Raw genomic sequence first — 27,652 nt, 5'->3', positions numbered from 1 at the left:
CGGACTTCCAAACAACTTTTCCGTGGATTTTGGTCCGAAAGGCGTTGGCCGTGAACTTGTTACGGTGGTGGTAAAGAGCTGAAAAAACACGTGGTTTGGTGAATGTTGGCTGAAAATGTTGTGCCTTGTGCACAACATTTTCAGCCAACATTCACCAAACCACGTGGTTTTTCAGCTCTTTACCGCCACCCTTTGGGCAACTTCTGCTATTGTTGGCTGAGGTTTAACATTGGTTCTGAGCATGCGTGTTTGTACATCGGATTTTAATTGGACCAACTTGCGTACATACAACAGATAAACCAAGTTAACAAATTTATTGCCCAACAATTGGTGAGCATGAAGAGCCAACTTTTGTTGTCGTTAATTCAGCCAATAATTGTCTGATGGAGCATACACACGGTTGGATTTTACGACCCAACACGTCCATCAGACAATTATGGCCATCAAGTTGGATCGTGTGTAAGAGCCTTTAAGCATTACACCCATGATCAGCAGATCGAGGGCGCAATTTCAGTCTCCAACAGACTGTTAGGCATTGTACACACGGACGGACTGTCCGCTGAATTCGGTCCGCCGGACCGTTTTCAGCGGACATGTCCACCCGGAGATTTCTGTCTGATGGCTGTACACACCATCAGACAGAAATCCGCGCGTACACGATACGCGGTGACGTGGCCGCGCCGTCGCCGCGACGATTAAGCGGCGACGTGCGCGGCCCTGGGTCAATGCTTCCACGCATGCGTCGAATCACTTTGACGCATGCGAGGGATGGCGGCCGATCGGACATGTACGGTGAGTCTGTACAGACGACCGAACATGTCCGACGGACAGGCTTCCAGCGGAGCATGCTAAGAAACATTTTTCCGCTGGAAAATGGTCGGCTGGACAAATGTCCGCCGGAAACCTGTCCGGTCGGCCGTACACACGACCGAACATGTCTGCTGAAACTGGTCCGCGGACCAGTTTCAGCAGACATGTTCGGTCGTGTGTACGGGGCCTAAGTGTATCTGTCTGCTCATACCTCATATGGACAGACATTTACACAATATCAGGAAGTCTCAATGAACTACCAAGAGCACTCACTAGCACCCTGGTAGTTCATTAAGGACTACAAGCCTTCAGCCGCAAAGTCTGTTGGTACTTGTAGTTCATTCATTCACAGATCTCTGTAAAGGAATGATGCGGTCGTATGACAGCAGGTGCGGGGAGAAGATCCTCCCTGTCACAATTGGGGGTAGGATCAGTGAGAGACTGCAGGAGTGGGAGCATGTTACAGGTTCCACCCTAAAATGGGTGGAACCTGTAACATGTTACCAAAGATGAACATATCTTTTAGTTAGTGCATGGTCATCATTTAAAGATACATTCCTAATTAAACATCAAGCATAGAAGTACACATGGGGGATATGGTTGCCATGTCTTTAACATGTACAGAATGTCATTCTTTCACTGCTTGAGTACCTAAAGTCAACACATTAACCTTTTATTATGACAAGTCTTATTTAATGATATAAGTGTATAAATCATAAATGTGGTTAGAGAGAACTACAAATCTTTTAGCGAAGAGGACAGTTCAGAGATGTGCATTTTAATATTGTTTTTTAGTTGTTCCCCGAGACTAAAAGCGGAGTTCCACCCAAAAATTGGACTTTTGCTTTTTGGAATCCGGTGTCACATTTGGCACCTTTCACTGCGATGATCATGTGACCTACGCCACGTCCAGTGCCTACTTCATCCCCGGCTGTCATCTGGGAGACACACAGGTCCCAGAAAACAACAGGGACCAGCATGCAGCATGACTCGCACATGCGCATGACTCGCACATGCACATGACTCGCACATGCGCAGTAGGGAACCAGGGAGTGAAGCCGCAAGGCTTCACTTCATGATTCCCTTACCAAAGATGGTGGCGTCAGCATCTGAGAGCCGAGAGAGAAATCGGCTTCGGGTGCCGACATCGCGGGCACCCAGGACAGGTAACTGTCCATATATTAAAAGTCAGCAGCTGCTGTATTTGTAGCTGCAGACTTTTAATTATTTTGTTTCGGCGGAACTCTGCGACTATGCTCGGAAAGACTCTGAAATACTCTGTTCCTGAGCCTTTCCTCTGGCCTTTCTGGGTGTTTCCGGGGCTCTCCGGCGCCCCCCACCTCTGGCCACATGCGGTATTGCATGCCATTGAAGTCAATGTGGAACAAATTATTTTTGTTTCCATTGACTTCAATAGAGAAACTCGCTTTGATATGCGAGTACTTTGGATTATGAGCATTCTCCTGGAACGGATTATGCTCATAATCTGAGGTTCCACTGTATGTATTTATTTTACAATGTACTGTATGTGTTGGTTTCATTAAGATAGTGTTTCATGTGAGGCGCATGAGGTCTTTTTATTGTGAGAGGGCTGCATTTCATTTTATATTTTATGGTAAAATGATCATACATTTTTCTGATATTGATTCTGTTATAATATACATAATATATTGTCTCTTTAATATATAATGAATTAGTAAGTATCGGCTTACTATTCTTTGAAATAAAACTCTTTCACGCACACTGCTTTGTCTTTAGGAGTCGGTAGAATCAACACAACAAAAGTATGTTCACCGTGACATGTTGAATAACCTCACGTCTCTCAAAAGTGCACCTATGATAAATTCTGAAGCTTCCATTAAATAAAGTAAATAGTCAGTTACATGCAGGTGTTTCAACATGGCAGAGAGTAGAATTAAACTTGTCATTTCTCTTCTCAGTGATTGACTGTGGTCATCCCGGAGTTCCTCCAAACGCAATTATTTCTGGGGAAAAGTTTACATTTGGATCTACTGTCCATTATTCCTGCACTGGAAGGAGAACCCTATTAGGGCATTCTACAAGGACCTGTCAGTTAAATGGGCAATGGAGTGGATCGTTACCTCACTGTTCAGGTAAACATGTTTAAGAGAATATATAAATATCTATATATCTATGTACAGTTGTGTGGTTGTATGTATATATAGATAGGTATACATTTACTGTATATATACTGTAATATATATATATATATATATATATATATATATATATATATATATATATATATATATTCGAGGAAATACCTTAAGACAGGTTTTCACATGATCTGGTACAATATCTAAAGCTAAAAAGCCACCTTTTAATATTGCAAGACTTGGCTGATATGCTAAAAAGCAAGATGTTTCGATACAGCATCATCTTCTTATACTAATGTAAAAACAAAACAAAAAAAAAAACTTACATTTATATAGTAACTGTATTTAAAGTGCTTGTGCAGTCTTGTTTTTTTTAGGTAAAAATAATAACTTGTTATACTTACCTGCTTTGTGCAATGGATTTTCACAGAGCAGCCCAGATCCTCCTCTTCTCAGGTCCCTCTTCGATGCTCCTGGCTCCTCCCTCCTGTTGCGTGCCCCCACAGCAAGCAGTTTGCTATGGGGCACCCGAGTCAAGCCACATCTCCCTTTGTCCATTCAGACACTGAGCCGTGGCCCGCCCCTTTGTCTCCTCAATGGCTGACTGATCTTGATTGACAGCAGCAGGAGCCAATGGCGCCGCGCTGCTGTCTCAGGCATTGAGGAGGGGAGTCCTAGCCAGCGAGTGTCTTGTGCAACATCGCTGGATCTAGATGGGGTTCAGGTAAGTATTAGGGGGGCTGAGAGGGGCTGCCACACACAGAAGGCTTTTTAACTTAATGCATAGAATGCATTAAGATAAAAAAACTTTCTGACGTTACAATCACTTTAAGGTAAAAAATAATGCAGTTGATGGTTTCTTACAGTGGACCTTTAATATTTAATGTTTTACTGGTGACTGTGCATCAGATTTGCTTTATTTTTACTTAAAGAGAATGTAGAATGGTGCTGATTATATTTTCTTTATTTGACATCTTAAAAAAATAATTAATGCATATATATTTTATGCAATCTTCTCTGTAGCCAGTATATGGCACTCTAGACTTGTGCTGTCTTATTTAGCTACTTTAGTTTTCAGCTTTTCTGAAAGAAGTCCATCATTTACAGCAGTGGTCATCAACCCTGTCCCTCAGGGCCCACTAACAGGCCAGGTTTGCAAGATAACTGAAATACATCACAGGTGATATAATTTGCTGCTCAGTGATTGCAGTATTCTAGTCTGCATCTCCCCAAGGTAATACATAAAACTTGGCCTGTTAGTGGGCCCCTGAGGACAGGGTTGATGACCACTGATTTACAGAACTTAAATAATTAATCCGAGAAGTGACTTATTGCTAATCAGAGGTTTCATTCAGATAAATGGAGCTGCAATGTAAGCTTCCTTTGGTGTGCTATCTATCTATCTATCTATCTATCTATCTATCTATCTATCTATCTATCTATCTATCTATCTGGTGTGCTATTTAGATTACTTAGTACACCGTCGGATCTTAGGCTGCAATTCTAGGCCGGCTGCTAGGTGGCGATTCTATTGCGGTCGGCGTAGAATATGTAAATGACTAGTTACGCCGATTCACGAACGTGCGCTTTGCCCGTCGCTGTAAATTTACGTTGTTTCCGTAGAGATACGCGGCATAAAACTAAACCTGCCCTCTAGGTGGTCTGGCCAATGTTAATTATGGCCGTCGTTCCCGCGTCAAAATTTGAAATTTCATGTCGTTTGCATAAGTCGTCCGTGAATGGCGCTGGACGACATTTACGTTAACGTCGAAACCAATGACGTCCTTGTGACGTCATTTAGCGCAATGCACGTCGGGAAATTTTAGGGACGGAGCATGCGCAGTACGCTAGGCGCGAGAATGCGCCTAATTTAAATGGTCCCCACCCCATTTGAATTAGGTGGGCTTGCGTCGGGCGGATTTACGCTACGCCGCCGCAACTTTACAGGCAAGTGCTTTGTGAATCAAGCACTTGCCCGTAAAACTTTCGGCGGTGTAACGTAAATGTAATACGTTACGCCGCCGCAGAGTAAGCCGATTCTACCTGAATCTGGCCCCAAGCCTATAAAGTAAAAAAAAAAAAAATAATAACGCTAACAAAAACAATATTAGTTGTGCCTTTTTGGGGTTTAGTTTTTAAAGCCAAACTGATTTGCTTCCCTAAAAGGAGTCGATGCTTATTCAAAACTCAGAAGAAGCTTTAGACATCGCAATTCTCATTAGTTTTCTCTAGACCACTGGGACTGATAGCAAGAAGATCCTTCCTCTTAGCACTCCCAATTTCCACTTCCATCAGTTTGAGGATGTTAGACCCAACCCCCACCTAGCACTCCAATTTGAAGAAGTTAATGGAATAGATTGTTTCAGTACCACCAAAAAGGAAGCGGATAAGGGTGTGCAAGAAAGTGTATAAGACTGACCCAAAGAGAGGACTGTGCTTTTCTCTACAAAAGTGGGAATTTGACTTTAAGAGCCACATGAAATGTTATTCTCGTTTAAACCATTTACAATGACATGTATTCCACACACATTACAATTCAGTGCTATAAATGGCAAAGAGGACATTAAAGAAAATGGACACCAGCTAATGATTTTAGTGCCAAGAATTTCATTTAAACTTCATTTGCGGTTTGGTGATTCAGCATGCTCTGTCCTCTATGTCATTGTTGTTAGGAATTCATTCTTGATAACTATATTCTCTAACCGTTTACGAGGCTGTGGCCACTTTTACTGATCATAATAAGATCATTTGTGGAAATGACTGTAAATCTAGTAAATGCCATTGAGGACATTTCAGTGAAGAAATTGGGGAATGTAATTTGAATATGGATACATGGTGCTTTCTGATGATTGTAGGAAGGACACAGTTCTTGTCTTGACCCCATTACCTTTCAGTGGAAAGTTTAGCCTGTTTATGTGTCCCGAACATGTTGTTCTAGAAAATGGCTCTTTTATTGAACCACTTATTGAGATACGTCCTAAAATACTTTAACAAAGTTTTGTAATGGATGCATCTTGTATACCCTGCTTCTACAGAAGCTATACAATTAATCAATATATTGTTTTATTGTATTGGTTATTGTATTCATATGTAAATCAAAAGTCTGTAATTTTTTTTTCTAATAAAATGTTTTCCTATTTAACCCCTTATTAATCCTTTGTAACCCTATTAAGTTCTAATTACTGCCTCTCTCCCCTTACTTATTTTTTTCTGCTGATTTTTTTTATTAGAATTTTTATACATTTTAATTAGCTTTGTTTAAGTATTTTAGTATCTCATTAAAACAAGTGCAAGGTTCCTTTTACAAATTCATAATTTTAGTGTCATTTTGAATGGGACAAATTATAAAATAAAATACATATTTTATTATTCATAATAAAACTTTTTTAAACTAACACAACAGAAAAATTATAAAAACTTAGGGCCAGATCCACAAAGACCCGGCGTAACGTAAAATTTTCCATTTAAGTTACACTGCCTTAAAATTTCTACCTAAGTGCCCGATCCACAAAGCACTTACCTAGAAATTTTCGGCTGTGTAACTTAAATTCCGCCGGCGCAAGGCGTTCCTCTTCAAATGGGGGCGATTCCCATTTAAATTAGGCGTGCTCCCGCGCCGGCCGTACTGCGCATGCTCGTGACGTCATTTTCCTGACATGAATAGCGCGAAATTACGTTACGCCGAGCTTTGTGGATAGCGTCGGGTCAATAAAGTTGCGTTGGGAAAAAAAAAGATACGGCGAAAAAAAATTTTTTAAAACAAAAAAAAAAACGCGCCGCTGGACAGAAGGGTCTACTTTTACAAGGTGTAAACAGTTTACACTTTGTAAAAGCAGCTCTAATTTTACACATGCAACTTAATACTTACGGAGAAAAAACGAAGCTGAAAAGCTTTGTGGATCTCCGTAAGTGCTAATTTGCATACCCGAAGCGGCATTTCGACGCGAAATGCCCCCAGCGGCGGATGCGGTACTGCATCCTAAGATCCGGCAGTGTAAGTCCCTTACACATGCCGTATCTTCTGTCTATCTCTTGGAAACGGATTCTGTGGATCAGTTCCAAAGATAGAAACAGGGATACGCAGGCGGAACAGCAGATCCGCCTGCGTATCTCTTTTGAGGATCTGGCCCTTAATTTTTTTACATCTTTCTATTGAAAATAAAAGAAAGTCAACATCCACCAAAAAATAAATAAACTATGTGGGTATCACTTTGTTATCTTAAGGAATCACAAATGTATCACTAAAGAAAAATGCCTATAGTGGAAATCTTAAAACTGCTCTAGTCCAAAATGAGTATAAAAGTATGAGAGCTAAAATGATGAAATCCTGAGACCAGAGGCCATCTGAAAAGCAATTATAAAGAAAATAGATAGATAGATAGATAGATAGATAGATAGATAGATAGATAGATAGATAGATAGATAGATAGATAGATAGATAGATAGACAGACAGATAGACAGACAGACAGACAGACAGACAGACAGACAGATAGATAGATCTATAACATTATACCTATTTTTTACATTAGACAATACGTCATAATCAATGTAATATGTTGAATTATTGGTGTAAAGTGCAATGTGACATCATTAGTGGTTACTATTTAGTCCCTGCAGTGGTTAAATATTACAAATCAAGTTATTTTTTCTTTCTGAATATATTTAAATCATTTAATCTGGGTTGGTCATATTCAACCATTTCAGGAACAAAAATGTTACTAATAATGGCACATTGCATGTGATGCCATTAAAGTTTATGAGCGTGTAAAGGCAGGTGTCCCAATACTTTTGGCACTATAGTGTATATAATGGAAACAATCAAACAGCATTTAAAATTTTAGAAAACGTTGCTGAACAATCATACATTCTTCACAGTAATCTTGATGATGCTGTGTGTCCAACTCGAGTGTTGTGGATGGGTTGGTGGTTTGTTGGTTCCACGCTCATGCCTTTTGAAGAACACAGATGGAGTGGAAAGATGTTGGTTATAGATATAGTGGGTCCTTATTACATTGTCTTTTCAAGTGCCAAGTAGCTACCGTAATATAAATCACTGATGTAGCTGTTGTTTAGTTTTTTACATTTTGAGTGTGAAAACTTTCCAATGTCTCAAAAAAAATGCTTTTATGAAGCATGGCCTCTACCCATTCCATTTGAAACATGGGGCCAGATTCACAGATGAAATACGCCGGAGTATCTACTGATACGCCGGCGTATTTTCAAATTTGCCGCGTCGTATCTTTAGTTTGAATCCTCCAAGTTTGCGTCGTTTTCCGCGTCGGGTATGCTAATTAGCTGTTTACGGCGATCCACGAAGGTACGCGCGTTCGTCGCATTCTCTTACGTCGTCGATAGTTGGCTTTTCCCGGCGTATAGTTACAGCTGCTATTTCTTGGCTTATATTTAGATTTGCCATGTTAAAGTATGGCCGTCGTTCCCGCGTCAAATTAAAAAAATTTTTTTTGCGTAAGACGTCCGTGAATAGGTCCATTCAAAAAATGACGTCGGTGCGACGTAATTTTGCGCAAAGCACGGGGGGAAATTTCAAAACGGAGCATGCGCAGTACGTTCTGTGCGGGAACGCGCCTAATTCAAATGATACACGCCCCATTTGAATTAGGCGGGCTTGCGCCGGACGGATTTACGCTACACCGCCGCAAGTTTACAGGCAAGTGCTTTGTGAATCAAGCACTTGCCCGTAAAACTTGCGGCGGTGTAACGTAAATGCAATACGTTACGCCGCCGGAATTCTACCTGAATCTGGCCCATAGGCGTCAGACTGCTTTAGACAATCTCTGGCCATTCTTCTAATTAATTCAACAGTTCTTTTTATAAATACATTTTTTATATATTTTTGTTACTTAAAGTTCCAGAAAAGACTGTTCGAAGACTAAAATTTGCAAAGACAATCATTACAGATTATAATTTTCTTGATCAGATCCCCCCCCCCCCCCTACAAAGCAGACTGTCTCAGGGTTCTAGATAGAACTGTGGCGTATTATTCCAACTCATCTCTCTAAACTTTATTTGCAATGGTGACATTTATTGAAATGTTGTATCACGGACCATTGAGCTTGCCTGTTCATTTGGCATTCACTCTGAAAGGGTCACGTAAAGGGGAGAATTTGATGTTGTAGACTTGAAGATGGTTAGCAGTATTTATCTGTAAGTGGGAGGCAGTTAAGGCATAGCAACAAAGCTTTAATAGAAACAGCTTATTGCTTCCTTTTGTTTCTTATTTATGTTACAAAAATCTAATGAGTTACTGTACTTCTTCCTACTTGTTAAGAAAATTGGTATTTTTTTGTTTTGTTTACTTTGTGAAATCTTTTTATACCGCCAGAGATGAGGAAATCAATCTGCCAAAAACAAAATGCAATCTGTATTAGGCTCATTGGAGCAAGATGCAGATTTGCAAACATCCCGGTATTTGCTGCTATTTAATGGCTCTAGGTTGTATTGTTCTTTTGAAACCGTATTCCCTGCATTTATAAAATAAACAAGATAATAGTGCTCTTTTTTTCTAAACAAATGGTCGCATTTATTTTTTAAACGCAAGCAGTATAAGTACCTACGTTTGACCTGGTTCAGTAAAACCTTGGTTTCAGAGTAACTTGGTTTGAAGCCTCGTAAACACGACCGGTTTTCCCAGGAGGAAAACTGCCAGGAGAGCATTTGGCCGGGAATCCCGGCCGTGTGTATGTTCCCTAGCATGGATATAGGTAAAGTGGGTCTCTTGCGCTACTTTGAGTATATATAAATGTGTAGGAATACATAAAACAAAAGCTGCTGAATCTAATAGTGTTCACCAAACATAGAGGGCCAGATTCAGAAAGAATTACGTTGCGCAGTGGCGGCGTAACATATCCCATTTACGTTACACAGCCACAGGTTTACAGCGTAAGTGCCTGATTCACAAAGCTCTTACCTGTAAACTTGCGGCGGTGTAACGTAAATCCGCTCGGTGCAAGCCTGTCCAATTCAAATGGGGCGGGCACCATTTAAATTAGGCGCGTTCCCGCGCCGAACGTACTGCGCACGCTCCGTCGGGAAAATTACCCGACATGCATTGCACTAAATGACCTCGCACGGACTTAGACGTTGTTTAGACGTTAACGTAAATGGCGTCCAGCGCCATTCACAGACGACTTACGCAAATGACGTGATTTTTTAAATTTCGACGCGGGAACAACGGCCATACTTAACATGGCTTAGAACAACCACTCTAGGAGGCAGCCCTAACTTTACGACGCGTATCTCAACGGAAACTACGTAAATTTAGATCGACGCGCACCGCGGACGTTCGTGAATCGCCGTAACTAGTCATATATATATAATAGGACTCAGACCTATTTTTACGCGGCGTAACTCGATGTAAACAACGTAGATTTAGCACGACGGGCCCGTCGGAACGTTCGTGGATCGCCGTAAGTGTTCATTTGCATATTCTACGCCGACCGCAATGGCCTCGCCACCTAGCGGCCGGCCTAGAATTGCATCCTAAGATCCGAAGGGTGTAAGTCAATTACACCTGTCGGATCTTAGGGCTATCTATGAGTAACTGATTCTATGAATCAGCCGCATAGTTAGGACGGGCGGATCACAGAGATACGACGGCGTATCAGGAGATACACCGTCGTATCTCTTTTGTGAATCTGGCCCAGAAAGCGTAAATGAATAAATAAATGATTAGCGCTAAAGTGAATATATACAAACACTGCTATCGCCATGCAACGTGATAATATTAAAATGTTCCCAATAAAGGTAAATTGCAGACGTGAAAAAATGTACATAAATAAATAAATAAATTCATATAATGTAAATACATATGAAGTGCTACTGTGCTGGATACAGTGACTCAAAACAAAATCAGTGAACTGTTGCTAGGGTGCAACGACTCTATACATAAAGTGCAAATAGTGCCTCATAAACCATCAATGTCCGTGATAATATATGGTTCAATAATGCAAATTAACAATGTTGCAAGGATGAATTATAATGAATAGAAGAAGTGTCCCATTGGCTCATGAGAAATGTGGACACCTATGGGACACTTCTTCTATTCATTCTATTCATTCATCCTTGCAACATTGTTAATTTGCATTATTGAACCATATATTATCACGGACATTGACCGTCGACTTGATTCTGAGCATGCATGGATTTTTAACCCGATGGTCGTGCCATCGGGTTAGGAATCCATCGGTTAATTTTAAAACAAGCTGGCTTTTTTTTAACCAATGGATTCCTAACCGATAGGACAAAACCGATCGTTAGTAGGCACGACCATCGGTTAAAAATCCATGCATGCCCAGAATCAAGTCGACGCATGCTTGGAACCATTGAACTTTGTTTTTTTCAGCACGTCGTTTTACGTGCTTTACGTGCTTTACGTGTTTTACGTCACCGCATTCTGACACGATCGTTTTTTTAACCGATGGTGTGTAGGCGCGACGGACCATCAGTCAGCTTCATCGTTTAACCGATGACAACGGTCCTTCAGACCGTTCTCATCGGATGAACTAATCGTGTGTACGAGGCTTTAAATTTGTAGCACCCTTTTCAGAAGACCAGCCCCATACTGAAAGGAGCAGGTACTTCTAAACCACTTGAACCCCAGCAGTTCAATGGAGTTTGTGTAATGTATGTGCTTGCTGAAGGTTTGTTGGTATGCCCTTGCAGTAAAACAACCGAGAGTGCATTGGGTCATGTAATTACCATGCAAGAAATAAGATACTATTGCTTTAATATAACTTTTTAATAAATCAATTCTACCCTCTCCTCTATTTATTAGTTTAATTATTAAAATCGTGCTAGATCTGCTCTTTTATTTAAAATAATAATTCAAGACCAAAGTCAAGGGGAGATAATTTTTCATGCCATTCAAGGCCATCATTTTTAGGTTCTTTATAAATTCTGGATGTCCCTGCCACAAGAGTTTTTTCCACAGAAATATGTAAAGAAGAAGAATGTTTGACTTTCAGATGACAGAGCTGAGTTGGGAAGTGGGCTGTCTCCCTTCTGGAGTTATGAAGAACAGTAAAAATATTGAATGAAGTGAACGCCTATTCTATTCTTTCCAGCTACTATGTATTTTCAATTTGTAAGCAAGTTAAAAAGAGTATGATCTTTATTTCTAGGTGATGCTTCGGGGTGGTGTGGAGATCCAGGTGTACCTACGCATGGGTCTAGAGAAGGTGTAGAATTCCGAACAAAGAGCATAATGCGATTCAGCTGTGATGTTGGATACATACTTCATGGTTCTGAAGATAGGACATGTTTGAGCAATGGATCATGGACTGGAAGACAACCAGAATGTAAAGGTAGGCTGACAACATCGGCCACAACTGAAAGAGTTTTCATTCCATTTGTTGTCCCAATAACTCAACAAGTTAGGAAATCCCAATGAAGACAGCAACAAAAACCTATCAAAGCCAGCCCTGTACCTAGAAGGAGTGTGTGTGGGGGGGGGGATATCCTCTCCATCTTCTCTGATTTATCCCTTGAGATATAATTTTAGCCATGATTATCCTGCATTTTTCAAATAATTTACTTATATTTTATGCAGTAATGAAAAGATGAGGCTATTTACTTGCAATACAGTTGTTTTTCCAAGCCATATGGATCATGGCTGGCCCTTCATGGTTCTTTTTTTTTTTTTAATCAACCAGGGGGTTTAATGAAAAAGAAAATAACAATTTTCCCATCCACATATTCGATGTGGATAGGGGAATCAGTGCTGCTGAACTGTGTTATTCAATACAATACATACAAATATCAGCCTTGCCAACTATAGCTGGTTGCACTGTTCGTTTGGGAAAAACCCAAAGGGATAGTTGTACACAGGTTGATTGACTTGTGTACAACAAGCTAGCCCATACATGGATCGAAACTGCTCAACTGGCTGAGTTTTCAATCCACGTATGGCTTACTTAAAGGGGTTGTGAAGGTTCATTTTTTATTTTCTAAATAGGTTCCTTTAAGCTAGTGCATTGTTGGTTCACTTACCTTTTCCTTTGATTTCCCTTCTAAATGTTTTATTTCTTTGTCTGAATTTCTCACTTCCTGTTTCTCCTCAGTAAGCTTGCCACCATCATCCCAGCCGTTATGGCTGGGGGTTAGTCAGCGTGCTCGCCCCCTCCCTTGGGACTACATCCCTGCAGGGAGATGCTGTGAACAAGGGAGTGGGCGAGCATGCTGACTAACCCCCAGCCAGAACATCTCGGATAATGGGGGCAAGCTTACTATGGAGAAACAGGAAGTGAGAAATTCATACAAAGAAAAAAAACATTTAAAAGGTAAATTGAAGGAAAGGTAAGTGAACCAACAATGCACTAGCTTAAAGGAACCTATTTAGAAAATAAAAAACGAACCTTTACAACCCCTTTAAGACGCAAACACAGTGTACATTATCACACAACTAGTTAAAGTGCCAGTCTAAAGCTTGTATAACAAAGTGTTGATAATTCTGCTGCTAACACATATGTGGAGATATTTGTATATGGATAAGCCAACATATACAGTGTAAGGTGCCAGCAAAGCTAACAAATGCCAGCCTTCACTTTTTATGTTGTATTTAACTTCAAAGACTTCCAATAAGGAATCATTTATTTTTAAAGTGGTAGTAAACACCTATTTTCAATTTGTACCTACAGGTAAGCCTAAAATTAGATTGTAGGTACAATCAATATCTCCTAAATGTGTACCGATTGGGAGATATATACATCTGTCGCATTTCACTGACGCATACACACTATGCTCTCAATAGGCAGAATACTCGAATTTGCCGTCCATTGAGGACACTGTGCCGCGATTGTGGCTCCCGTACGCATGCGCAAGAGTGACGTCATCATGGCCCGGCCACCCAGCTGGAACATGAGAACCCAGAGGAAGACCAGTTGAAGATGGAATCCATGTCAGCGGTGACAGCATGCCGCTGGAGGGGTCACTTTTAAAGGAAGTCTTTTATAGTGTGCTAGTATGCATACTAGCACATTATGTCCTAAGGGGGTAATCCACAAAAGGGATACGCCGGCGTATCTACTGATACGCCGTCGTATCCCTGTTTCTATCTATGGAACTGATCCACAGAATCAGTTTACCATAGATAGGCAGAAGATCCGACATGTGTAATTGAATTACACTGTCGGATCTTAAGGATGCAATTCTAGGCCGGCCGCTAGGTGGCGAGGCCATTGTGGCCAGCCTAGAATATGCAAATGAACACTTACGGCGATCCACGAACGTTCCGACGGGCCCGTCGCGCTAAATCTACGTCGTTTACATCGAGTTACGCCGTGTAAAAATAGGGCTGAGTCTTATTTGACTAAGCCCTATTAAGTATGGCCGTCGTTCCCGCGTCAAAATTTTCAACTCTACGTCGTTTGCGTAAGACGTTCGTGAATGGCGCTGGACGCCATTTACATTAACGTCTAAGCAAATGACGTCGGAGCGACGTCAGTTAGCGCAATGCACGTCGGGTAAGTTACCCGACGGAGCATGCGCAGTACGTCCGGCGCGGGAGCGCGCCTAATTTAAATGGGAATCGCCCATTTGTATTAGGAACGCCTTGCGTTAATTACAGATGAATGACTTGTTACTTCATGTATTAAAGTGGAAATGAAGTCTTATCTAAATCCCCCCTACAAATTTAGGGCCAGATCCACAGCCGCCGAGCGCAACTTAACTTTTCAGAGTTAAGTTACACCGCCGCAAATTTCCAGGTAAGTGCTTTGTGGATCGGCACCTAACTTGGGAGATTTGCGGCAGTGTAACTTAACTCTGAAAAGTTAAGTTGCGCTCGGCGGCTGTGGATCTTGCCCTAAATTTGTAGGGGGGATTTAGATAAGACTTCATTACGACTTTAATACATGAAGTAACAAGTCATTCATCTGTAATTAATTCATTAGATCGATAGATAGATAGAATCAACTCAGAGTGCCATTATAGGATATGGTTGTTGGATTTAAAGTAGAATTACAGGCAAACCTTAACTAGCCTTAAAACTGCCCCCCCCCCCTCTCCTAACGCTTATGCTAACTAACCTGCATAAGAAAGATGTATATGTACTTACAGTTTGCTCCAGTCCACTTTCCTTTGTGAGCTAGCAACTGCAGGGAGGAGGAGGGAGCTCTCACAACAGATGGGCCAGTGAAACCTATGGGTGATGCCATGCTCCCAGGCATTACCAGCTCTTGTCAAAGTGCTCTCTACTCTCCCCTGCAGATCGGAATGAATGACACAGGGGTGATCACATCACTGAACGGGAATAAGCTGAAAATAGGTAAGTATACAGATCTTTCTTACACTGGTTATTCAGAATAGGTATTAGGATGGTAGAGGCAACAGTTTTATAGTAGTTAGGTTTTGGCCAAAATTCAACTTTAAGGTATCAGTGATATATGGTTAGTCTATAAGGGTCCTTAAAACATAAACCGTTTACACTTTATAGCCACCTTACCCTCATACCTACATACATTACTACATGACTACAAAATTAATTGGATACCCCTCCCTCCCTTAATGCTACGGTACATGAACAACAGTTTAGGGAAGCCAATGACAGCATGACTTTGCCCTTGTTCATAGTAGACATGTGCGCTTCGTTTAGTAACAAATATTCAGACACATTTTTCGTTATTCAGAGATTCGGATATATCCGAATACTCTAATTACAGTACAAACAAAGTTTACTGAATACTCCGAATAACGAAACAAAATTTGTCTGAATTTCAAATTGAAATTCCAATTGAATTTGACATCAAATTTTATTTGAATTCGAACTGTAAACATATTTCTGAAATCAAAGGGGGGCTATTTATGGAAGGCAAATACACTTTGCAATACAAGTGCACTGCAAGTGCAATTGTAAGTACACTGAGGCCTTGTACACACGACCGAACATGTCCGCTGAAACTGGTCCGTCGGACCAGTTTCCGCGGACATGTCCGACCGTGTGTAGAGCCGACCGGACAGTTTTCCAGCATAGCGGACAGGTTTCCAGCGGACAAAAGTTTCTTAGCATGCTAAGAAACTTGTCCGCTGGAAGCCTGTCCGTCGGACATGTCCGATGGTCAGTACGACTCATCGGACATGTCCGCTGGCCAGAAATCCCACGCATGCGTCTAAGTGATTTGACGCATGCGTGGAAGCATTGAACTTCCTGGTGCGCGCACGTCGCCGCGTCATCGTCACCGCCACGTCACCGCGTATTCTGTCTGTGGGGAATTTGGTCTGATGGTGTGTACACACATCAGACCAAAAGATCCCAGCAGACATGTCCGCGGACCGTTTTCATCTGACATGTCTGGTCGTGTGTACGAGGCCTGAAAGTACACTCGGAAGTGCAGTTGCTGTAGATCTGAGGGGAAGATCTGAAATGAGGGGAAGCTCTGCTGATTTTATCATCCAATCATGTGCGAGCTAAAATGCTGTTTTTTTTTATTTCTTGCATGTCCCCCTTAGATCTACAGTGACTGAACTTTCAAGTGCACTTGTAGTGCAAAGTGGATTTACCTTTCGTAAATAACCCCTGTGTGTGTTATTATAGTATTTATTTCCAAATAATGCTGTTTTTGTTAAGCCAAAGGTGATTTAAAGGGGGGTTATTTACAAAAGGCAAATCCGTCGCTGTAGATCTGAGGGGAACATGCAAGGAAAATAAAAATAAAATATTTTAGCTTGCACATGATTGGATGATAAAATCAACAGAGCTTCCCCCTCATTTCAGATCTACCCCTCAGATCTACAGCGACTGCACTTCCAAGTGCACTTGTAGTGTAAAGTGGATTTTCCTTTTATTTGTATTTTTTTTTTATTTGTTCACTTTGCTGTATTCGAACAGAAAAAAAAATATATAAACATTTTAGTTTTGAATGATTTTAAATTTATTAACGTTTCAAAAAAAAATCTGTACATTCAAAGAAAATTCGAAAAAAGATAAAATGAATTCCGAATACGTATTCCGAATATGAATTCCGAATACAAATTCAACAAATCACCTGAATTTAATGAAATAAAATAACTAGATAAATGAATCTAAATGAAACAAAACAAAACAATTGTTTTTTGTCATGCACATGTCTAGTTTACAGGGCCACATCTTGGTTTGGCAAATTTGATGTGAAGGAACTTATGTGGCCTGCACAGCACCTTTAGGATAAAGTTAAATGCCATTTGCAAGTCAAGTCTTCTTGTCCATAATCAGTCATTGATCTCACAAATGCTTTTTTTGGATGAATGACCAGCTACCTAGCGATACACGATTCAGAGAGATCGGCGTATCTTTAGAGCGGCGTAGTGCATCTGATATGCGCTACGCCGAGGTAACATAGAGAGGCTCGTACTGTATTCACAAAGCACTTGCTCCCTTTCTTGCGCCGGCGTAACGTAAAATGGCTGGCGTAAGCCTGCCTAATTCAAAGTAGCAAGGCAGTAGCAAGGCAGTGGGCGTGTAGTATTATAATGAAGCGTGACCCCATATAAATGCATGGCCGAACGAACGGCGCATGCACGCGCATGCTCAGAATCACGTCGCAAATACTCCCTAAGATACGACGGCTCAATGCGTACGACGTGCCCCATTCACCTACGACTTACGTAAACGACGTAAAGTCCGACGGCAGTTCCGACGTCCATACCCTAAACGACTTAGACCAGCTTTTTGGTGGTTTAACTTTATGCCGGAAAAACGCCTTACGTAAACGACATAGATTACAGCGACAGGCGCAAGTATGTTCGTGAATCTGCGTATCTCGCTCATTTACATATTCGATGCGTAAATCAACGGAAGTGCCCCCTAGCGGCCAGCGTAAATATGCACCCAAGATACGACAGCATAGGAGACTTACGTTGGTCGTATCTTGCCACAATTCAGGTGTATCTGATTTAGAGAATCAGCGCATAGATACGACGGCGCACATTTGGATTTACGACGGCGTATCAGTAGATACGTCGACGTAAGTCTTTGTGAATCCGGCCCATTGTGGATAGCTTTCCCAGAACAGGGTAGTCTGTTATAGCTGCAAATGATCTCAATTAGCCGGATTCAGGTACAGTTACGACGGCGTATCAGTAGATACGCCGTCGTAACTCCGAATCCACGCCGTCGTAACATTAAGCGTATGCTCAAACTGAGATACGCTTAAATGTTGCTAAGATACGACCTCCTACGCCATCGTATCTTAGCTGCCTATTTATGCTGGCCGCTAGTGGGGTGATTTACGCCTAGAGAATATGTAAATCAGTGAGATACGCCTTTTCACGAATGTACGCACGGCCGTTGCAGTAAAGATACGCTGTTTACATAAGGCGTTTTCAGGCGTAAAGATAAACCACCAAAAAGATGGCGCAGCCAATGTTAAGTATTGACGTCGGGACCGCGTCAAATTTTTCACGTTTTACGTCGTTTGCGTAAGTCGTCCGTGAATGGGGCTGGGCGTAAGTTATGTTCACGTCGAAAACCAATGAGTCTTTGCGGCGTAATTTGGAGCATGCGCACTGGGATACGTCCACGGACGGCGCATGCGCCGTTAGTAAAAAACGTAATTTACGTGGGGTCACAGTGAATTTACATACAACATGCCCACATCTTCCACATTTGATTTAGGCGGGCTTACGCCGGCCCAATTACACTACGCGGCCGTGAGTTAGAGCGCAACTTCTTTGTGAATACAGGACCTGCTGCTCTAACTTACGGCGGCGTAGTGTATCTGAGATACGCTACGCCCGCCTAAATCTCTCTGAATCTAGCTAAATGACTTTTAATGATTTTGAAAAAAATGTATGTCCTACAAGCTCAGATAGACGTTATAGTCAGATGTTCAGAAACTTCTGGCTATAGAGTGTAATGTGTGTGTCTGTGAAATACTGTATATAGCTATTGCGTGGGGGCAGAGACTGGATGGTTCCGTGTTGAGAAGTTTGGTGTCACCATACAAATGAATAAAATAAAAACACTTCCTTTCATGGAATAAGCAACATTCACAGGTTCATAATTGGGCAGACATGCTGAGCGGTGATTAAGAAAGCCATTAAATGCAGCCAAAGATCGAATTGCTAGTGACATCTGTAAGTTTGTTACAAAGATTCTGTAGAGTTACTACAATTACCTGAATGATTTTTTGAAGGGAATTGAATCTCCAGCTTTGTACTACACATCATTTTCTAATGTCTTCTAGGAGCTTGTATTCACTTTATCTTTATGACTCTATCTGCTCTTCAAGATTTTCATCTCTTTTTAAACAAGGTGGCTTATTTCTTAAATCTTCATTTAACATGCTGCCTGCCGCACAGCTTCCACTGCTGCTTTTAAGCACACCTTGAAAAGGATAAAAATCTGTCCTAAATCCTGAGAGAAACAGACTCGCCTGGCTGTACTACACAGCTTTGTTTCATCTCAGTTGTAACCAACACAAAGGCAAATATAGCCTTGTGCTCTCTGCTTTCATCTTTACCAGCGCACAAGTTCTTCAGGTTGTTTAGTTCAGTTGACAAGAAAATTGATTAGAATCCCATTTAAATCTGGAAACATGTCTATGAATCACTTGTGTCCCTGAGCCTGTTCCACCCTATAACTCCCTTGAGCCCCCGAGAGTTTTTTGCATTTCGGTGATTTATCAAATTCACACCAGATACCTTTTCTCATTTATTCGTTACATGTTATACATTGATTTTATTGGACAGTCATAGCTTTAATTTTTTAGCAGATTTGGATACAGCACTACCCCCGGAGGAGCTGCTGGATTGTTTTGGGTGGTATGTTACCTCTATTTCCTTTGCCGTCTAGGGTATCAGATGAGAGTTGAGAAAAAGTTCAAAGTCCACACTTAGACTTCTTTTTCTTTGATTAATTTGTGGAACTTAGTAAAATAATAAAATAAGTAGTTGAAGAGGTGGAAGGGTAACAGGTAATAGGTTCAGGTGCATAACTTCTGTTCGGAAACACTCTTGCTTCCAGCAACACAGCATTTGTCGCCGCTCTAGCCAGAGCGGGTATTGTGCACCCGGATAGGCCTCTCTCACTAGCCTAGCAACCGAGATGGCACACGGAATACGGTACAGTCTCTGCCACAGACCTTCCCACAGATGGAGGTATATTCGGTCCAAAATCCTCTCAACACAGGATTAAGCACCCGGATCACTCCTGATTAACTTCTTGTGAGGTTAGAACTGACAGGCGATCATCATTCAGCCTTTCAATAATGGTACGTCCTTCGATGAAGTTCAAGGCCTCTCCTGAGATACCAGCCTCGTGGTCAGTGCTCTCCAAGATAGGTTCTTCATCGAGTGGCTTTCTCCCCCCAGGACAGACAGCACAGGACTACTCTGCAAACGTAGATCCAGTCTAACTACTGGGCCTACTTAGTAGATCACAACTTCGGACCAACGTGGTCCCGGAGCCAGGAACACTTGAACACACACCCCCGGGCAGGAGGGCCACACACAGGGGGTGGTGGGACGACAGACCCAGGATCGACGAACCCCGGGCTAATGGCGTCTGTCCCTTAAGTACTCCTCCCCAGCATACACATCGGGATGACCAACCCCCACTGATTGGCTGCCGAAGGGGGAACACCCAAAACACCTTGACCTGACTGCTGCCACCCTTGGCTTGGGGTCGTAACGACACCCTAGACGACAATAGTGGTCACTCATAGTACAGCCATGGCTGGAACAGAGGCCCAAATTTGGAACAAATCATACAGTATGAGTAAACTAACTCTCAGACGACCCTCTAAATTTAAAACAGCGCTGGCTAAAAAGTAGCAGGCCGCTACACATATATATTTTTTTCTTTGTTAAATCGGAAATTTTGAAAAAAATGAATTTTCCTGACAGCTCCATGTCAGCACAGTGTTAGACTGAGGCCCCGTACACACGGCCGAGGAACTCGACGTGCCAAACACATCGAGTTCCTCGGCCAGTTCAGCACTGAAGCCGCCGAGGAGCTCGGCGGGACGAGAGCTCCCATAGAACAACGAGGAAATAGAGAACATGTTCTCTATTTCCTCGCCGAGCTCCTCGTCGGCTTCCTCGGCCGAAAGTGTACACACGGCCGGGTTTCTCGGCAGAATTCAGCCAGAAACTTGGTCGGAAGCGGAATTCTGCCGAGGAAACTGGTCGTGTGTACGGGGCCTCACATGGAAATTGTGGTAAGTATTTGATATTAAATTTTCAGTTTCCTGACAGCTCCATATCAGCCTACCACTGTGCTATGGGAAGAGGATAAGGGGAGGTATTCTGTAGTACTGTCTTTGAGTGTCCACGCTGCTCTTCCATAGATCTAGTACAGTGAGTGAGTGTTGTCACCCTAGTACAGGATGCATGTTACTGACAGGATCATCAGTTCAAAAAAGGTATTAGTCCAGTGGTATATTTGGATTGCAATTACAGAATGGAGGTACAGAGAAAAATATACAAACATGGGTATAATGCCCAAGTAGAATCCACCATGGCATCCTAGCACTGCAAGGTTGGAGTGCTATCCATTTTGCCATCATGCTTCCCAAAAGTTAGCCTTAACAGCTACTTACAAATGTAATGACATAGGCGCAATACAGTTCCCCGATGGCAATGTATTACATGAATGAACAAAGATCAGACTCCAGTTTGACCTACCATTTTCCTGACATGAGCAAACACTTTTATTGGCATGTTGAAAAATCTCCTGGTGTTTTCCAATTGCACGGTATCTTGCCTTGCACAATTATATTGTTGATGAACAGAGACCTTTATAAGCTCATTCTTGCTTTAAACATTTTCCTGGTTTATAAGTCAACAAGACCGTTTTTTTTCTCGGTTAAGCTCCACATCTTTCAGTGAAACGGTTTAGACATAATGTTCTGAGGTGTCATTACGGCATCCACCGTAATATATTTCACATAATCAGCTTTTCCCTGTGTAATTGAGCCAAGAAACAACAGTCCTGAAGGCAGTGAAATGTATTATGGATGCTTATTTACTTGCTGCAGGAATAAGTTGTCAATAACGAGAGCGGCAGTTAGATAATTCAATAATAATGGTGGTATACAATGAGTGACATGGCATCAATAATGGGGATTCAGGGCAACCTTGTCATAACAAACTCAATAATTAAGTACAGCTACAGACTGTAAACACACTACATGCAACCATTGTAACAAATGTGTCATTATACCAGCAACAAATAATGGAGCTCCAAGTTGGCCAGCTTTGAAATTCTAATTCCCTGAAAACTTTTTTTGGGGGGTTAAAATGTACCATAAAAAAAAAAAATGTTGGAGAAAATAAGCTAATAATATGATTTTGGAAATTTGCCCACTAATAATAATTATTGGAATTAGAAAAATTATTAGAAAACAAAATGAGATATTTGCTGGGGACACACTTTCATGAGAAGATGCTGGTATTATGGATGGTTTGATGTTCTTACTTGCTTTACACATCTAAAAACTGATCTTTTTCCTATGCTTTCCTGGAGGCTGGGTTCACACCATTGCGAACTGCATGCTGATTCCCAACGTCCAATTCGCAATAGAAGGAGATTTCGTTCGGCTCTCTATAGAGCCAGTTCATGTATCTCCACAGTAAGTCCGGTGCGAATTGCACAAAAACGCTGTGCATCTTTTGGTCAATTTCAGGTCCAAACTCAGCCCAAAAATCAGGCTAAAATCGGACCTGAAATGGTGAACCAGGACACACCGAACCCCTGCTGTGAGTGTATGCTGCTTATATGTGAGCCCAGCCTTAAACAGTGTTTTGTATTGGTGTATAATTTAAAAGCTATAAATAAAGAATTAAAAAAATAAATACATTTACATTTGATTAATTAAAGTGTATGACAAGGCAAAACGTGTTATACTGGTATCCAGGGCTCCCTAAAATGTTTCTAGGGCATGAGGTATAATCTGCAAAAAGGATGCAGACAGGAATATAAATCTGACTGGTGTTACAGTCTTCCCTTACTTTTCAAACTCTATTGGTTTTGGAGAGTTCCATTATGTGTTTTAAAGGACACTTTTCCCCTATACACAATTAGGTAGATTCAGGTAGGGGCGCGCTAATTTGCGGCGGCGTAGCCTAGCGTGTTTACACTACGCCGCCTTAAGTAAGAGAGGCAAGTACATGATTCACAAAGTACTTGCCTCCTTACTTAGGGCGGCGTAGTGTAAATGCGGCGGGCGTAAGGGCGCCTAATTCAAATGGGTTGGGGGTGGGCGTGTTTAATGGTAATGAGGCTTGACCTCATGTTTTTTACGTTTTTTTGTCACTGCGCATGCGCCGGGCGACTACATTTCCCAGTGTGCATTGCGGTTACGTACGCCGCACGGGCCTATTCGCGGACGACTTACGCAAACGACGTTAAAATTTTGAATCTCGCGGCGGGAACAGCGGCCATACTTTAACATTGCTATTCCACCTAATAGGTGGAATAACTTTAGGCCTCCTAAGGCCTTACGGAAACGGCGTAAAATCGACTGCGGCGGCCGGGCGTACGTTCGCGAATCGGCGTACAAACTCATTTACATAATCTACGCCGACCGCAATGGAAGCGCCACCTAGCGGCCATCCGAAAAAGTGCAATCTAAGATAGGACGGCGCAAGCCGTCCTATCTTAGATATGTTTAAGCGCATCTCTGTTTAAACATACGCTTAAACATACGTCGGCGTAGATTCTGAGTTAGGTCGGCTTATCTACTGATAAGTCGGCCTAACTCTTACTGAATCTACCTAAGTGTATTCAACACAAATAAATATATTACACATTTTCTAATTAAAACATCCAAAAATAATCAACTGCTTATTGTTTGGATAATGCAGATAACATACAAATTCAGATTAAGATGGAAAACACCTGATCAAAAACACAATGCATAAAAACAGTCATTATACTTAGAAGACAAGTACAATTTGGTGTATGACTCTTTTACTGATATCAGCTGACCTGGCCCATTGTGGAGCTTTAAAACAGTTTTTTATTGATTCCTACTTTGGATTTATAAGCATAGCAGATTTGTTTTGTTTTTGTTTGGGTCATGTAGAACACCTTACATTGAGTCACCCAATGGGTTCTTACAGTATATCTCCTAGGAAGATGTAGTCCAAACATTTGGATAGATGGAGTAAGGATTAGAACCTTGTTGCTTGTCATATGGTGATGCCATTTTTGTTTTTCTTCTTAGCTGTACAATGTGGGAATCCAGGAACAACAGCAAATGGAAGGGTGTTTCGAATCGATGGGACAACATTCTCTAGCTCAGTAATGTATTCCTGCGTGGATGGCTACATTCTCTCTGGCACAAGCATCAGGCAATGTACAGCTAATAGCACGTGGTCAGGGAGCCTACCCAACTGCACAAGTAAGTTAGTGAAAAACAATTCCAGAACCCCTTATGCAGTGATTGTCTCCCTCACCCTCACTTTTATCATCTCATTTATTAGACAAAATAGAAAAGATACCATATATCTTACAAGAGGCCAAAAGGGAAAAAAGGTTTTCTAATATTTAAATGTATTGGCGGCATGGTATTTAGTTGTTAGCTTTAAGAATAGTACTGATACCCAATACCGATGTTGGGTTCACCTGTCTACCAAGGTTGTCCTGTTTCTGTCAAAGGCTAAGTTAAACTCAAAAAATGAAGCTCTGATATGTTATAGGGAACACCTAGAAATGTTAATTGTGTATAAGCAGTACCCTGAAAAAAAATAACTGTTGTTTGGGATTCATCCTGAAAAATAGCAGTTCACTTGGTGCAGTGGCTCTCAACCTTTCTAGTGCCGTGACCCCTTGATAAAATTTCCCAAGTTGTGGGGACCCCCAACAGTAAAATTATTTTTGTGGTGTGGGTTGTCAGCACCCGAGGCAAGACAAGTAATTTGCGCCCCTAACCCATGGACAATTAGCGCTCCCTGAGTCCCTTCCACTCATACAGTATTAAAACCCCTTATGGTACATTTGAAGATGTACCACTCTTTCTCTTTGTTCTCCTTTTTTCCCCTTTTTTTCCCCCCATCCCTCTCTAGCCGTCTTTTGCTACCTTTTTCTTTGTTCCTCCCCCTCTCTTTCTCTCCCTTCCATGTATTCTCTATTTGTATTCCTTCTCTTACTCCTTGGTGTGTGTGTGTGGGGGGGGTTAATAGGATCAGTGGCAGTGCTGGGGGGAGCTCTGATCAGTCAACTTAGATGTTCTTGATCAAGGTCATCTGCTGATCTTAGAACTGTAGTGGGGACTTTTAATGGCAACTATATTCACAGGTAGTGTTACAGTGGGTGTCTCTTTGAGTGACTTTGTGGTGTCTCGTAGCAGTGACACCTATGCCGAAATCAGGAGATATGGTCTCCTCCAGCCTCTCCCACTTTACATTCCTCACATCAGTTGACCTCTGGTCTCTGCCCCCCAGCCATGCCATGAACTTAATGCACGGCTGCGAAGCAACTGAGTGTAGGGTGACCAAATTTCCAAACTACCATTTAGGGACACCCTCCCTTCCCAAAAATCAGCTTGTGCTGTAACGAATCACAGCACAGTGATTGGACACAAGAGGCGGGATTTATGATTACTCCAATCACAAGCAGGGGGAGGTATTGTGCTCCTCCAGGCATTCCCGGCCAGGACAAGTACTGTCAGTGAGTAAAGCAGTAATGTTGCGCCCTTTTTTGGGGGCATCAGGTTGGCCTGGGGGGGGTGGCTGTGCCCGCTTCATTCCGGGACACTGTATTGTCCTGGAATGAAGGTGCCCGGGACAGACCTACAAAATGCGGGACTGTCCCGGGCAATCCAGGACACGTGGTCACCCTAGCTGAGTGGGCGGCTGCAGGCTCCAGGAACAGCCCAGGATTCGGTGACCCCTTGAAAATCATCATTTGACCCCCAGGTTGAGAACCACTGACTTAGTGATTATGTGAGTATGTCTAGGCACTCCTTTGTGTCTAGCTTTATAGTTGTATGTCTACAAAGTGAGCTAATCCAAGGCACTGCTGCCTGTGTTTGCTTGTGGGTGGGGCCAATGAGTTGCTACCAAATAAAGAAGAATGGTACACATAGACCCAAAGAAAGTGGCACAATTATTATTTGATTACATTGCAGGTAGGCAAACAAAAAATGGAGTACAATACATCACCAAAGTACTTGACTTAACAGTTCCGCAAAATATAATACCTGGAGCACAATATCACAAGAATACATCTGCAGAAGATCTTAGCAAGGTTGGCAGCACATCGGCTAGATTCCAGTAGTTAACAAACTGTCACATTGGCAGGCTTACGTTATCAGAGCAGCATCTGAGTAAAGGCATGGCTATAGGCAAAGTGGTGGTGTATCGGCAAATAGAAGACTGATTTGGGTTCTAAGTCACAGCATAGCAGTCCTGGGATTAAAAATGCAGGCAGCAGTGTCCCTATTCTGTCCCTCATCAGGAACCTCTCCTTAGGCTAAAGAAGCTGTCACTATCCAGCGTGGATCCTGTCCCTACTCTATCCACTATCGACTCTATCCACTTCATAACAGTGTGCCAATTGTGGCAAGACACTGCTAATTATTAGCATTGCCCTCACCCAATGGTCACCAAGGTCATCCAGTGTTGCAGACCATTGTTATCCTGGTGACACCTATGGAGGCTGCAGAGAAACAATGTTTCTTTCACCCCCCCCCCCCCTGTTCCCTCTACACAGTGGTCAGCACACAACACCACCTATAGAGAGCAGGATAAACTGCACCTGCCTTCATGCTAGTCTCGTGAGATACGGAGAGAGGTTTGATTATGTCACTACTGTGCTGTTCATTGCTCTTGCTGGCGGCTCTAACTTGATGCAGCAAAGCTCTGCCTCTACCCAATTGACCTCCTCCACACAGAGCTACAGTACAGAACAAGGCAGGATAACTCAGTGAGGTGGAAAATATCAATAGCCAGGAGACCTTAGGCAGTGCAGCCTTGTTTTTTGTCTACTACATTCAAAGTTCAGTTGCTTTTGAATGTAATTTTCCCTAGCATAAATAAAAACTTGACAAAATATATGTTTTGGCTGTAGTTGGCCTTTTGTACAACAAAATGACAATGATGCAATGCAGCTCTTTTTATCTTAATTTCATATTTCTATGTTCACAGTTATCAGCTGTGGAGATCCGGGTGTTCCAGCGAATGGTCTGCGATATGGAGAAGACTATATTGTTGGGCAGAATGTTACCTACATTTGTCAGCCTGGATACACAATGGATCCCAAGAGCTCAATTACACGCACCTGTACAAGTAATGGAACTTGGAGTGGTGTTATCCCAGTTTGTAAAGGTATGTTTTATTATTTTATTTTCCAGAATACTGTAAAGTGCAGCTATAAAGTACAGATGCGTACCTTTGTTGTTAAAAATTAATAATCACTACTTTAAATTCAAACACCCTCTAAGGCCTCGTACACACGACCGAGTTTCTCGGCAAAAACCAGCAAGAAACTTGCTGGGAGATATTTTTTTGCCGAGGAAACCGGTCGTGTGTACATTTTTGTCGAGGAAACTGTCGAGAAACTCGACGAGCCAAAAAGAGAGCATGTTCTCTATTTCCTTGACGGGAATGGAGAAAATTGGCTTGTCGAGTTCCTCGACAGCCTGACAAGGAACTGGACGAGGAAAACAATGTGTTTTGCCCGTTGAGTTTCTCGGTCGTGTGTACGAGGCTTCAGCATGTCTGGAAGAAAATTGTTTACATGCTGATCTTTACCCTATTGAAATCTGACTACAACTATTACACCCAT

At 42.0% G+C, this 27,652-nt stretch overlaps 1 protein-coding gene across 1 annotated transcript in view; it reads left to right on the top strand.

The window, feature by feature from the left end:
* CSMD3 (CUB and Sushi multiple domains 3) overlaps positions 1–27,652 on the top strand; it is a 173,439-nt gene that overhangs the window by 68,956 nt on the left and 76,831 nt on the right. Inside the window, exons 11-14 of the mRNA XM_040354643.1 lie at positions 2,751–2,924; positions 12,069–12,251; positions 24,090–24,266; positions 27,013–27,192. Coding sequence (XP_040210577.1) covers positions 2,751–2,924; positions 12,069–12,251; positions 24,090–24,266; positions 27,013–27,192 — 714 coding nt within the window. The remainder of the gene's footprint in view (positions 1–2,750; positions 2,925–12,068; positions 12,252–24,089; positions 24,267–27,012; positions 27,193–27,652) is intronic.

Source organism: Rana temporaria, chromosome 5, assembly GCF_905171775.1.
Source record: "Rana temporaria chromosome 5, aRanTem1.1, whole genome shotgun sequence".
Classification (NCBI taxonomy): Eukaryota; Metazoa; Chordata; class Amphibia; order Anura; family Ranidae; genus Rana; species Rana temporaria.
Note: the sequence above shows the minus strand (reverse complement) of the source record. Positions and strands in the feature narration are given on the sequence as shown.